The 13,651-nt window shown below is 39.5% G+C and overlaps 1 protein-coding gene across 1 annotated transcript in view; it reads left to right on the top strand.

Moving 5' to 3' along the window:
• Window positions 1-487: 487 nt before the first annotated feature.
• Window positions 488-13,651, top strand: part of PLCG2 (phospholipase C gamma 2) — a 51,572-nt gene continuing 38,408 nt past the window's right edge. The window contains exons 1-3 of the mRNA XM_069868614.1: window positions 488-700; window positions 10,079-10,219; window positions 12,951-13,044. Coding sequence (XP_069724715.1) covers window positions 505-700; window positions 10,079-10,219; window positions 12,951-13,044 — 431 coding nt within the window. The 5' untranslated portion in view covers window positions 488-504. The remainder of the gene's footprint in view (window positions 701-10,078; window positions 10,220-12,950; window positions 13,045-13,651) is intronic.

The raw sequence follows: 13,651 nt of genomic DNA, 5'->3' as shown, positions 1-13,651 counted from the left end.
TGTGTTATACCTACCTTTAGCATTTGATGTGCATGCATACTTTGTAAGTAGTATACTTACTACAGAAAACCTGTTAGATATTGCAGAAGAGAGTTCTGTTCATAATTGTACTAGGTACCATTTTTTGCTATCTAGTCAAGAGTCACTTGTGTAGCCATCCAGGAAATAATTCTTCCTTGGCTACTTATACTTACTGTTATACTGGCAAAAGAAGTCGGAGGCTTAGTAAGTGAAATAAACTGCCATGGTCAAAGCAATTTCTGCAGTGTAATTGCAATTACACTATATTTTGGTTAGGAGAAGGTGTAGAAAATGGGGCAGAAAATGCTACAGAGATACCAAATAGTGCTTCTTTAGAACAGGTTTTTAACATAGTTTCGCTTCAACTTACACAAATACTATTTTTAAAGAAACAAAAATGCTGTTTTAAATAATGAATTTTCTCTTTTTTTTTTTTTTTCTTTTCAGGACACTGAAAACCATAAAACTTAGATTAAAAAAAAAATGCTTCGAAAGAGCATCAACTATGGAGTGTTGCCAGAGTATGAAAAAAGCCAGATCAAAAGGAACTTGGAGTTGGGAACTGTTATGACAATATTCAGTCTTAAGAAGAGTAGTCCAGAAAGGAGGACTGTTCAGGTCATAATGGAAACCCGTCAGGTAGCATGGAGCAAGACAGCTGACAAGATTGAAGGTTTCTGTGAGTATTTGCAAAGTGTACCTGAACTTGGAGTCACTAATAAATTGATGTAATTGTCAAATACTAATTTATTGAGCCTTTCTTAACATAGTGAGGTTTTTGGCTGAAAAGAGTTCGGTAATTTGCTGAGAATATTCTGAATTCTTGCAGTGTGGGTGAAGAAACTTGTGGAGCTTGTTATTTAGGTTATTTACCCTAGGTGCTGTTCTCAAAATTTTCATCTTTGAATATGGTGGTGCTTGTGTTCTCAGTGATATGTTACTATATGACAGTTGTTTTCCATCATTAAGCATAAAGGTGTCTTGTAAATTGAAGCGATTAGTACTTCTTTACCCATTCTCTCTTCAAAAAAGGAAAAAAATTCGAATACAAGTAAATTGGATTCAAATTTGTGTTTTCTTAGAGAATTTGCTCTTTCAGCATAGAGGCCATTATTGGAAAGTACCAATGGCTTAGGAGGATAGAGTGGTAGATTTAAGAGCTGATTTCAATGTCCTGAGTTCAAGTGGGCTCTTAAATTATTATTTGGATTGACTAAACCCACTGTTTCTAACAAGGTCAGGAAGTAGAAGGGGAGTGTAAAGCTACATAGGACTGCAAAAGCTATGGTAGAAGAATAAATCAAGACTGACTTTCAGTTCTTATTGAACAAATCTGGTGTCAACCAAGGTCAGCCTGTGCTTTTCGGGATTTGCGTAGCTCCTGTTATAATGTAATAACGGTGCTTGCACGGTGTGGCAAGCAGAAGCTAATTTATGCATGGTAAATACATGACTGCGAAGCTGTGACTTATCAGCGTGATTTATTGCAGTGTGTTGTTCAGCATGTCACTTCCTTATGGTTCTGCTGGGTATTTTCATTGTGTGTTTACCCTTTACAACTGTGCGTGGGCCTGCTTGGTGGCCCTTGGATCACACACACACTGTGTTGTTTCTCCCCACTTCAAGCTGTCCCAGGCTGGCCACACAATGGATGTGTGCGGTGCACCCCCGCGGTATCTGGGGGTCACTTCTGCCTCCCCATCAGCTACTCTGCTGCTCTGTTTCTTTCCTGGGATAGCAAATGGCCCACAAACAAGTGTCCTGTTATAGCTGAGATAGTGGTGGAGGGAACTACTGGACAGCAGAGAAAGGCAAAGGGGAAGGAAGAGCTGGCCAAGAGTGAGAAGAGCTTGTCAATGCTCTGCTAAGGGATGTGTCTGTGGGACCGGCACCTGAGGTTAGCTGACTCAGTACTTTTCTGAAATATCAAGTAAAGCCTTCCGAATTTCCTCATACTGTGGTATACGCATTCACACTCACACCAATAAATTAGGGCCCAAAGGAATTATGGTATTTAAGCTTGTAGAGCAAGCGGGTGGCAAGGTGTAAGTCTTCAGGAAACTGATCCATAATGGGTTTTTCGTTCTTTATCTGATGTGGAGTGCTTTAAGGACAATTATTAAGGGAAAGTTTGTGGCTACTGCAGTTTGATTAGTCACTGGAAAATTTGCGAGTTTCTGCATACTCTTCCATGAATCCTTGTGTTAAGTGATGATTCACAGACAGGAGTGTTTATGTTCTGAGAAATCTGTGGAGCCTTCCTTGAATATGCAAGTGTGTAATACAAGCATACACATTTCAAGGAAGATTTTGTTGAGGACATAAGATGGTTCCTCTTTTTTGATTACCTAGGAGTTTTTTTTTTTAAATATGTGAACAGCTGACTTTTTTTTTTGTAAATTAATTTAAACAATATTTTAATCCTTTAACCTTTGGATAAGAAAGTTCACCTATCTTTTTTTTTTTAATATACTTGATTTATTGCAAAATACTCAAGGAAAAAAAAAATCTAGTGTCTAGAAAGCTGCCTGGAGGAGAGGGACCTGGGGGTGTTGGTTGACAGCCGACTGAACATGAGCCAGCAGTGGCCCAGGTGGCCAAGAAGGCCAATGGCATCTTGGCTTGGATCAGAAACGGCGTGACCAGCAGGTCCAGGGAGGTTCTTCTCCCTCTGTACTCGGCACTGGTGAGACCGCTCCTCGAATACTGTGTTCAGTTCTGGGCTCCTCACCACAAGAAGGATGTTGAGGCTCTGGAGCGAGTCCAGAGAAGAGCAACGAAGCTGGTGAAGGGGCTGGAGAACAGGCCTTATGAGGAACGGCTGAGAGAGCTGGGGGTGTTTAGCCTGGAGAAGAGGAGGCTGAGGGGAGACCTCATTGCTCTCTCCAACTACCTGAAAGGAGGTTGTGGAGAGGAGGGAGCTGGGCTCTTCTCCCAAGTGACAGGGGACAGGACAAGAGGGAATGGCCTCAAGCTCCACCAGGGGAGGTTTAGGCTGGACATTAGGAAAAAATTTTTCACAGAAAGGGTCATTGGGCGCTGGAACAGGCTGCCCAGGGAGGGGGTTGATTCGCCTTCCCTGGAGGTGTTTAAGGCACAGGTGGACGAGGTGCTAAGGGGCATGGTTTAGTGTTTGATAAGAATGGCTGGACTCGATGATCTGGTGGGTCTCTTCCAACCTGGTTATTCTATGATTCTGTGATTCTATGATTTAGTTGTGTAAGCACATGACAAGAAGTAAGCTTAAAACATTGGAGGGCCATACTTAGAAAATATATATCATTTTTGACAGAAAGATATGACCAACAATGCATAACATTTTATTTTAGGATTAACATGGGCTGATGATTTCACATTGTCTCTCTTCTCCTGTTTTTTTCTGTAGTATTTTTCCAGAGTTTGTAGACCAAAATTCATGTGGCCCACTTTTTTAATATGTTTAACATATCAGGTTCATTTGATATTACTGATCTTTCATCTAACCTATGAGAAGGAATTATTGAAGATTAATAAGATCACTTGAGATTTTCCTCCTGCTCTAAAGAGGAGATTTTACAGAATTTGTCCTCTAGAATATGTTTTTTTAAAAAAACTTCAAAACAAGTTGAATTTTCATATTTCACAGGTTAAGAAAGGGAGTGAATGAAAACAAAGAACTGACAGTATACTCATGTTACACGTAGAATTAGAACCTGTAGGTGGGAGCTGCTCTCTTTTTTTCTTTTTTCCTTTTGTGATCTGCAAGATTGCACTGTGTGTGTTTTCAGATTGTGTTATGTTGCCAAGCAGAAATCGCTACTTTCTGCAAAATGGTGCACCTGGATTCCTAATGATTAAAGCTTATTCCAGAAATGGTGCATCTAAAATATAGTCCTGTGGGTAACAGGACCAGATCAGGCCACACACAATTACAGGGTGAGGTGAAATGCAGGGATGTATAATTTAATGTAATGGCAATCTTGTGTGTGTTGCCACAGGGGTGGAGTACTAGCTAAGAAGGGTTTTTTACTTAATCTTCATTGTTGTAGTTTGTGAATTTTGTCCTGCAGCATGTTTGCCCTGAAATCAAATGTAGCTAGTTTTGCTTTTGAAATCTTTGCTAAAATGACCTGCCAAAGAGAGCAAATATGGTTCCATGCATCCTTTTGGCTGTCAGATACATTTGGGAAACTTACAAAACTAACAACTAAGAGATAATTTATGCAAGTGGCTTACGTGCTTAAACTTACATGAGGGTCCCCCCCCCCCCGCCAAGGTTAAACAGCTAAGTCATTTAACTAGTAGAATTGTTAATGCCAATGTGTACTCCCTCTATAGTGGAAAACTTTTGTTTTATGTACCTTTCTGGGAGGAATGATGAGTATCTGCATATGCTGCTGAGGTTGTGAATTGACTGCTTCGTTTGGCTTGAATGTAAGAATTGTTAGAATTGACCCTGCTAGTTTCTTGTAGTGACATTTTTTTTCCTACTGTTATCAGAATTTCTTTCTGTCTGAATTTCCTTACTGTTTCAGACATAAAGGAATAAATTAACTTGTGTTGAAAACCTCAAGTCCATATTCTGTCACTTTCTTTCTGTTTTATATTCTGAATACTGTTAAAAATGTGTCATTGCAAAAGTGAATCCAATTCTTGCTCTTGATGGAATATCTTTTCAAAGGAACATTAAAATTCACTTTTTTTCTGTTTTGAAATTGCTGTGTTTCAGTTGCTACCCAGGGGATCTTTGTATAAGGCTTCAGCTAAGTATTTAGAGCTTGGTTTCTGTGGTCAAATGAAAAAATGAACATGTGTAGCCTTTAGCTGTTTTCAGATCATTCCTTCCCTTTAGCAGCTCAGTTCTGCAGTGTTTAACACTAACTTAAAACAAGCAGACTTCCTGTCATGGCCAGCCAGTGAAAGAAGGATGGAGTGAGCTTCATAGACCTGAGCACCTCTAATGTGATTCATCACATTTTTGTTACTGTACATGACAACTGTTTGTGACCTGATTTACAGTTTAAATTAAACTGTTTAAAACCCTGTGGGTTTAAAAGGTGCACTTCTATAAGGCTTATGTGAGTCACGCAGCTAAATCCCCAGAGAACCCCTTGGAAAGGTAGTTGTATGCTTTCTCAAAATGCACTGCAGTTTCTCATGTTCTGTTGTAACTGTGTTTTCAGATAATTTTGTTGCTTACCTGTAATGACTTCCTTGGGCCACTGACTGTCCCACTAAATCTCACTGTTTATATGAGCTGCATTACTTTTCATGGCACATCTGTACTGCCATGCTGCAGGAGATTTCTGCCCTCATATGACTTTGTCTTTCTCTGAAAGAAGCCTCACCTTGTTCCCTTTAGATTTGCACAAGGTCTGTGTTTCATTACTGCTCTGAATAAAACCAGCTGTTAAGACACACCTTGTATAGTTAATCTTTAATTCTGCAGAAGTGAGAACAAATCCATTGTCCTCACTAACCATCGTGAAGTGCATTTGCAAAAGGATACTAAAGGCTTTATTCATTCACTGGGCATTCATTTGCACATACCCTGTGTTGCAGGAAGCAGTTTCTACCTTTCTCAAATGAAACTTTCTTTGGAATATTTTGTAATGCAAATTGTTGAAAAAAATATGTGGATTTGGCGAACTGGTTCTTAAGTGCAGTGTGTTGCTATACACTTATATATATACACACAGGAAAATGTGCATATATTCACACAGAGAATGCTCACTGTGCCTCGATCTGCAGCACTTAGGTGATCAGAGTCCCTTGCTGTCCCCTCTGAAATACTGCCAGTAGCTTCCCTTTAGCCTTCTTGAGACTTATAGAAAATATCTGCTGAAGTAAATAATGCTCATGTCCCAATTTCTGACTCTGTAAGCCTCCTTTGAATTTCTCTGTAGGCTTTTTTCTTCTCCTATATAAGGTACGTAACTCTGAGCTCAGATCCAAGCATTTTTTGTGGCCACAGACAATGAAAGACTCCTGGAAACTTTGACTCAGGAGCCCTATCTTATGAGACTGTAGTCCATAAAGCCAGTCTCAGTTGAACTTTTGCACTGTTAATCAAGGCTTTTCTGTCAAGGACACCTTGCTAGGTTGACAAACTCTAAGTTTTTTTGACTTAGTTCATTTTTGTACAACCTATCTGACTTCCCAGCCTAAAATTACCTGACCAAAGCTGATCCGTGCAAATATCCCTTCCTGCAGTAAACTTAGATGGGCACTTCAAGCTAACGTAAAGTGTTATTTGCATTGGTTGGTTTTAAGCAGAATCCATTCCCTATTCCAGTTGTCTGTTTGGGTGCTGAACAGTTGCACTCCCAACTGTTCGAGTGTTGTGTGAGCACAGGACGGACAGAGGCAGAAGTTCTCCCTTTGAATAGCAGTGCTGATTCCCTTCTTCTAGGATGTGGAGTGGTGTTATTGTGTACGATGTAATGTTTTGCAGTTCTGCTTATGTTATTTCCTACTTGTGCTTACCTTACGTCTTGCCTTCTGTTCAGCTTGCACAGCACCTGCTGTTGAGGAATCCAAGTTCTATTTTACTGTCTGCCTCAAAGTTTAACTGAAGGAAAGGTAATGGCAATTCATACCTCTGTGTGTGACTAAACGTGATCGCTGCTGCCAGGTTATTTGAATGGAGATCAGTAGAGATGTTGAGGATCAAAAGTTTGTGGCAGTAAAGACCTCTAGCAGGTGCTCTGGAAGGCACTGAGCAATTAATCCACTCAGACTTTGGAAAGCAGCTATGTAGTAGTGTAATGATCCATTGAATAAACTGATTTGCCAAACAACACGCAACAGCAGGAGCTGAAGCTTGGCAGCTTCAGGCTTTGAGCTGCCACAAATAACTGCATGTCCAGTTCAGAGCCTGAAACAGGATGGTAATTGAAGGTGCCTTGGAGTCCAGTATTGTTAAAGAGCCACTTGAGGGAGTTGTCAGAATCAATAGGTGACTGATAGGGCTGCCAAGGAGATCCTTTTAACTTGTGGAAATAACCACATAAACGAATGGATAAAATGTAGACTAGTGTTGTAGGGCTCTTAGAGAAGCACTGGACTTCTTTACTATTTGGCTGGGGACTGAGTGCTTTGGGAGTGTCCTCCTTGTCTTGCTGGGTGTGAATCAACTTCTCTAGAAGGAATACATTGATTTATGTTTCCTTGGGAAATAGATTTTTTTTTTTTGCAGTAATTTATGGAAATTGCCTGCAAGCCTGTTGGATTTGCACTGCAAGCTGCTTGTGCCCAGGTCTGTGATTTTTCAGGTGTATCAGCCCCCAGGAGTATCTGTCTGTGAAGCTGGGTTGGAATATGGCCCTCCAGTTTGCACATGGGATTGAGGAGGAGGAAGTTTTCACTGCTTCAGGCCAGTAAGGAGATGGAGAGTCCGAGGTGCAGAGCATGGAGTTACATTTTAATTGTTCAGTGACAGATTGTGCCAAAAAAAGTTCACAGTAACTGTGTACCAGCCAAATTGTTACAGTTGATTTACTAATCAGACTCTGAAGCATGTTGCAGCTTTTCCTGGCCTGTTTATTTCTTGGTTTAGTTGGGATCAGCCGCTCTGGACTTAGCAGGCATTATGTGGAGGGTGCCAGGTGACTCCAACCTGCCTCGGGAGATAGCAGAGCTTAGTGTGAGACCAAAATTTATGCTAGCAGTGCTTGTCTCTCTTTTCCCTCCTCTGATTTTCTGCCTTGGAGTTTCTTTTGGTAGTACAGAATAATGCATCCTAAACCACACTATAAAATGTCATTAAAAATGGGCAGGTAGTTTCTATTAATTTTCTGAACCTATAACATGCATTGAATCTTTCTTTCTCTCTCTAGAACTTTGAAGAATATTTAATAAAACTTGTGCTTTGTACATCTCTTTCATGTATTATTTAAGTAAATGTGATGGTATCTTGCCAGGATTTTGTAAGATATATATAATATGTTGCCTGAAAAGTACAGGAATGTAAAATGCTTAGTTTGAGGGTATTTAAATATAAATCTCTCCACTCCCCCATTTTCTTCTCTTACTGATGCATTCCTCTGTTTACTGAATGTGTAGCAATTGGGGTATAGTAATCTCTTCACAAGGGCCAGCTGGAGAAACAATAATACAGTTACCTGTGTGAAACTCTGCATGCAAAAATGGTTATGCCTGTATCTCTCTCTCTCTACGCGTGCATTCCCAAAAGAGAATGGGATGGTAGGCTTGAAAGGTTACAATGCAAGTCTAAGACGTGTAGTGAGTATAGTAACTGAGGGAGACATTGAGTAAGTTTCTGTTTGTTTCAGGGGTCAGTATGAGGTAAGAGCCACTAGAAATGACAACAGTGCAGGTTGTGAAATCTGTTTTATCACTGCTTATAGTTTATATTTTGAGGATGTCTTCATTGCAGTGTTTCATATGTGTGGATTTATGAGTCTGAAATGAAAGGTGTGCTTCTCTTTGAAGTTAAAACTGTGTTTTCCAGCAGGGTTTTGTTGAGTGAAGGGGAAGCAGAAGAAGTGACTGGAGTTTCTCTTGCCCGTGATCAGAGCAAGCCAGCATGGTTTACAGTCCAAAGGCAATTACTGCAGCTATACAACCTCCTTCCCTCTCCATTTGGGTACTTTATATCTCTGCATCCTGATTCTTTTCTGCTGATGCTAATGTGAATTGGTGTGCTTAGATCACCATTTTTTTTGGATAGTGGAATTTTAGAACTGATAATCAGTTACACCGTTGGGGATCTAAGTGAGACTCTGGGATGGGAAGGGAGTCAAAGCCATCACTAGGAGGCTTTGGATTGCTGTGAATTTATTTTAGAAGTTTGCATCTAAATTTAGGGGCCTTGGCCAATCAGATATGCAGATCTTAGGAGATGTTTTCATAGTTCATTTTATTGATGAACTTCCTTGCTTGTCTGTCTCTCCTTTCCATGTTGGCATCGTAGAAACCTAGTGTTACACAGGCTGAAGCTTTAACTAGTGTTCAGTTCCCCTTCTGTCTGCAGCAGAGTTGCTTTTTCATTATGTTTTTAACCATGTCCTGTTACTGATGAGGTGCTCAGTTAAAATAGTGGTTTTATATTGCAGTGTTCTTAAATGCATGGACGGAATCCCTCACATATTTTCCTTGGATCTTGCTAGGTCTGAAAAACACATTTCAATAGCAGTCATGAAGTGGTTTTTTCACTTTTCATCCTCATAAGTCAAGACTGTCCAGAAGTGTGGTGAGCTGTTTATTTGTCTGGTCTGCAGGCAGAACAAAACCACTTCCTCAGTTTTCTAATAAGTATCTTATCTTGAGAGTGCACATATTTCTATTTCAGTGCTGTCTCACTACTGTTATGCAGGCCCCTATAGCAAGAGTTTGATAGAAAGGGAGGTGTCATGAGAAAATGTGTGCTTGTGCAGTGTTCCTGTTCTGCTATGCTCTAATATCTACCTGGCTTCTGTAGAAAGCAGAAAGTTAACAGTGATACAATTGGTTATGTTAAATGACAGAACTCTTTGGAGCTGACCAGGAAAAAGCTTTCAAACATTCTCATTATTAGACTGGATTTTCTTTTTCCATTCCTGTTCTAAATATTCTTCTTACAACTACCAGTGGCTGTACTAGCCAACTAGCTGACAAGGCTAGCTGACTAGCTAAGATCTGATAATATTTTTGGGTGAGTCAGTTAGAAGTTCTATTTTTTCTTTTTTTGTCTCTTAACAGTTGTCATGGCAATTGGAGATTTCTTGCCTTGACTAAATGCCATTTGTGAAATCATGTCTTCTGTACCCCAAAGGGGCTATGTGTATACACTTTGTCCGTGGACAATCAGTGATAGTGAAATGATAAAAAGAGGATGCTATTTTTCTTCATCTTTTGGTCCTTCTCTACTGTTGACTGTTAGTTGGTAATATGGTTAGTTGTGGCTTTGTGGATTGCAAGCTGGTGCAATTTGCATTTCTTGCCCAATAAACATCTGTAAGGTTATTTATACAGGTATTTTACGTATGTATGCATGCTTTGAGTTGTTCATGTTATTGTCTGAGGCTCTGCTGAAATGTAAGTGCAATTGTACTGATAGAATGTTGTTTCATTTCAGTGGATCTGATGGAAATAAAAGAAATCCGCCCAGGAAAGAATTCAAAGGACTTTGAGCGTTGCAAAGCAAAGCAACGAGAAGAACACTGCTTTACTATTTTTTATGGTTCTCAGTTTATCCTCAACACCTTAAGCTTAGCAGGTACTTTTTTTCTTCTTTGTTTCTTCTTTAAACCTACAGATTAGACAAGTCAAATGCATTGATGGAACGGTGATGCAAAGAACACTGTAGTTTTGAGTTCTGCAGTTCAGGCGTCCACCAGTTGCTTAAAATCTGGAGATAGACCTTTTACTCAGCCCTTCGTGTCTGTGAACTGCTGCATTTGTAATGTTTTGCTTTCAAATGGAGTATCATGTGAATGTAATTTCTGCTTTGCTCAGTCATTTATAGCAAGATAGGCTTTTGCTGGTTAAATATTTCTTGTAAAGACTTCAACACTAAAGAGCAGAAGTGAAATTGTTCTCTAAAGCAGCAAATGATTTGCTTTTGTCTTCAGTGGTAGCCAGAATATAACCCTGACATTTTTAGTCTGGACAAAATGATTCTGGAAACAATAGGCATAAAGAGTTAGGCTACAGCTGTATCACAGAAACGTTCCTATCACTGATGAGCAGTTACAGACTAATTTGGAAAAATGAAGTTCTAGTCCGTGTTGTGTATGTGCCTATCACCTGATAACACTAAGCCTCTTCTGAAGAAACAGTAGAGGACTGTATACAACACTGGAAGGTGATAAATTGAAAATTAAGAGGTCCATGTGAAACAGAAGGAAGTGGTATCCTGTATTTGTGCAAGGGTTTGGAGCATTTCTGTTTTCAGGTGAGATTATCCAGGGTTGCAAACCCAAAGATTTTGCAATGAAAAGGATATAAATTCTTGCAGTGCAGACTTAATAGTTTTCTAACTAATGGAGTTTGCAAGAAACGTATCTCCTAAATATTTTGTGATAGTTCCTTGGATTGGAATCATACAGATGATTTATTTGGAGTAAGAGTTCTCTCTGCCCTGTGTAGGAATGTGCTTGTCCATTTAAATCATTAAATGAATTGTAAAATCTTAATGGGACAAAGAGGAACGCTTTGTAAGGATTGTAACTCTAACTCTAACAGTATGGTTGGTTTTTGGGTTTTTTTTTCAGTCTGATGCACTGGAAGTTAAAGACTGCTTGTGACTAATCCATTGTTATAGGCTTTTAACTTAACTAAGAGTTACCATTGTTTCAAGTCTGTGAAAATTTTGAGTAAGTGTCTGTGCTTAAGTGCAGCTGTGCCAGGTATTTCAGATTGATTTCCTCTAGCAAACCCCTCCCCATCCCTCCTCCACAACAGTTCTTGAAACCAGGTCTTTGCCTGGCTGAAAACATGCAGTACCATGAGATACGTTTCCATAATGCTGAACTGCAGAACAACATGATATAACTTTCAGTTAAGGGGAAATCCTTTTCCTTGTTTAAGCACTTTGTTGTGGCTTCTTAAAACAATATAAAATAATTGTTACTTAAAGCGAATGGTAGCTGTCATAAAGGGCCGAATTGTCTTGGGAGAAGAATTGGTTTGGCAGTGGTAGTGGGTGTTCTTTCTGAAATTGTAACTAATTGAAAAACATTTCCATGGGGAGCTAAGGCTGGGCTCTAGCTTAATCCTTAGGGAATAAAGCATTGTTTGAAACTGTTTTGCTTTGAAGGCAGTTAAGAGAATTTGCACAGATTAGAGCTCCTGTATGGTTTAATTGAACAATGCCTTCAGGAAATTTCAGAACCAGCATGCTAAAGCAAATGGATTTGTCCAGCTAAAGGCTGTAATGATAGCATCTTGTCCAAGGCCCAAAAAATTGGTTTCATCTTAACTGGTATTCTGTAGGGAAGGCTATATTCAGCATGCAGCTCATCATCTTGCTTCTGTTGGGTTGAAGCATTACCAAATGTGATGATGTTAAATGATGAGGAGGACTCTTCTGTTTTGGGAAATGGAAATGCAAACTAAGTTTAAAAGAAAACAAGGCAGCGATAAACCAACTTGTAAGGTTGGGAGGAAAATGTACCTGGCTTCTAGTGTCAAGACATGTGGGGAATTTTAGACTTTTTTGAACTTAACTTGTATTGAAACGTATTCTGTCTAAGTTGCACCAGTTTTGTATGTTGCTTCCTTCCTCTTCCTCTAGCTTAAGTCAAGTCTGGAACAATCTGTTTAGAGGCACAGTTAGGACAGACAGAAGTGATTACATTCATCATAAGGCAGTACTTCACAATTTTCTTATAGATGCATAGAATCATAGAATAGTTTGTGTTGGAAGGGACCTTGAAGGTCATCTAGTTCCAAGCCCCCTGCAATAGGCAGGAACACCTCCCACTAGATCAGGCTGCTCAAGGCACCATCCAACCTGGCCTTGAACTTACTTTTTGTAAGTTTCTTGAAATGTAATGAGCTGCCTTTATGTTGTAACATACTGAATTCTCTTTTTTTTGGCGCTCTTCAAGTTGCTCTAGATTTAGGTCCCTGGGCTTTTGCCACTTCTGTGATAGAAGATAAGAAAATGAAGTTTGATTGTGTGAGTTCAGTAGTAGTTTCATAGTCTTTCTGTTGAGATGTTTCATAGACTTTCTGTTGAGGTATTGAAACTTGCTGATAAGCAGACTCTAAAATGATGTGGTTTTGGACAGAGCTTCCAGAATTAACTCTCCCGCTCCTGAATTTATGCTGGTTTTTTTTTTTTAGTTTTATTATTTGCAGCATGAAGCTATGCAATGAGATTTCTCAAAGAGAAAGTTTAATCTGCAGCTTTCTATAGAAGGGTTTATATAAACATCACAAATTATGTCTTGGTTTTGTGTTGATTTTGTTTTGGTTTTTCTCATGGCACATTTTTTTTTCAGCTGACTCTAAAGATGATGCTGATAAATGGTTGTGTGGCTTGAATATCTTGTATCAAGAGGTCATGAGTGCTCCCACACCTGCAATCACAGAGAGGTAGGTGGACATATTTTCTTGTGAGACTTTGCGTATCTTTGGAACTCAAAATGGAAAATCTGAAAGGAATTTTTAATGTGCAGCAAATGGTTCCTGCCAGTTACCTTAAGAACAACTGCTCTCTCTGTATGATACAGAAAGTTCACATGGCAATTACTTATGTCTGTTGTGCTGTACACATATTCTGGAATTGCACACTGTTGCTTCCACTACTGCGGACTTGCATTTTCATTGTTCTGTATACCAAAAAAAACCCACTCAACCCCAACTCTTAATGAGGCCAAAATAACAGTTGGTGCAATTGTGTGTTGGCTTTTTTGAAAAGTCAAATATCTTATGCAGTCACAGTAGGCTTGCTCTAATAGATATCCCTGTGTCCCAATAATTCTGAGATGCGCTTTCGCAGTTTCTCCTCTTTATTGGACCCATTGCATTATATGGCAATGGGACTGAAGGCACAGCAAAGGTGATCTCTGAGTCAGGCTGAAAATGAACATTTTTAAGGATTACTTCTTGGTAGCGAGCCATATGATGGTGAAACTGCACCCGTAATGCTCCTGAGGATGTTGTGTGCGAAACTACTCATGCTCCAAATACCAGCTTTGTT

This window comes from Phaenicophaeus curvirostris, chromosome 14 (genome assembly GCF_032191515.1).
Source record: "Phaenicophaeus curvirostris isolate KB17595 chromosome 14, BPBGC_Pcur_1.0, whole genome shotgun sequence".
Classification (NCBI taxonomy): Eukaryota; Metazoa; Chordata; class Aves; order Cuculiformes; family Cuculidae; genus Phaenicophaeus; species Phaenicophaeus curvirostris.
The sequence above is the reverse complement of the archived record's forward strand: the minus strand, read 5'-3'. Positions and strand labels throughout refer to the sequence as shown.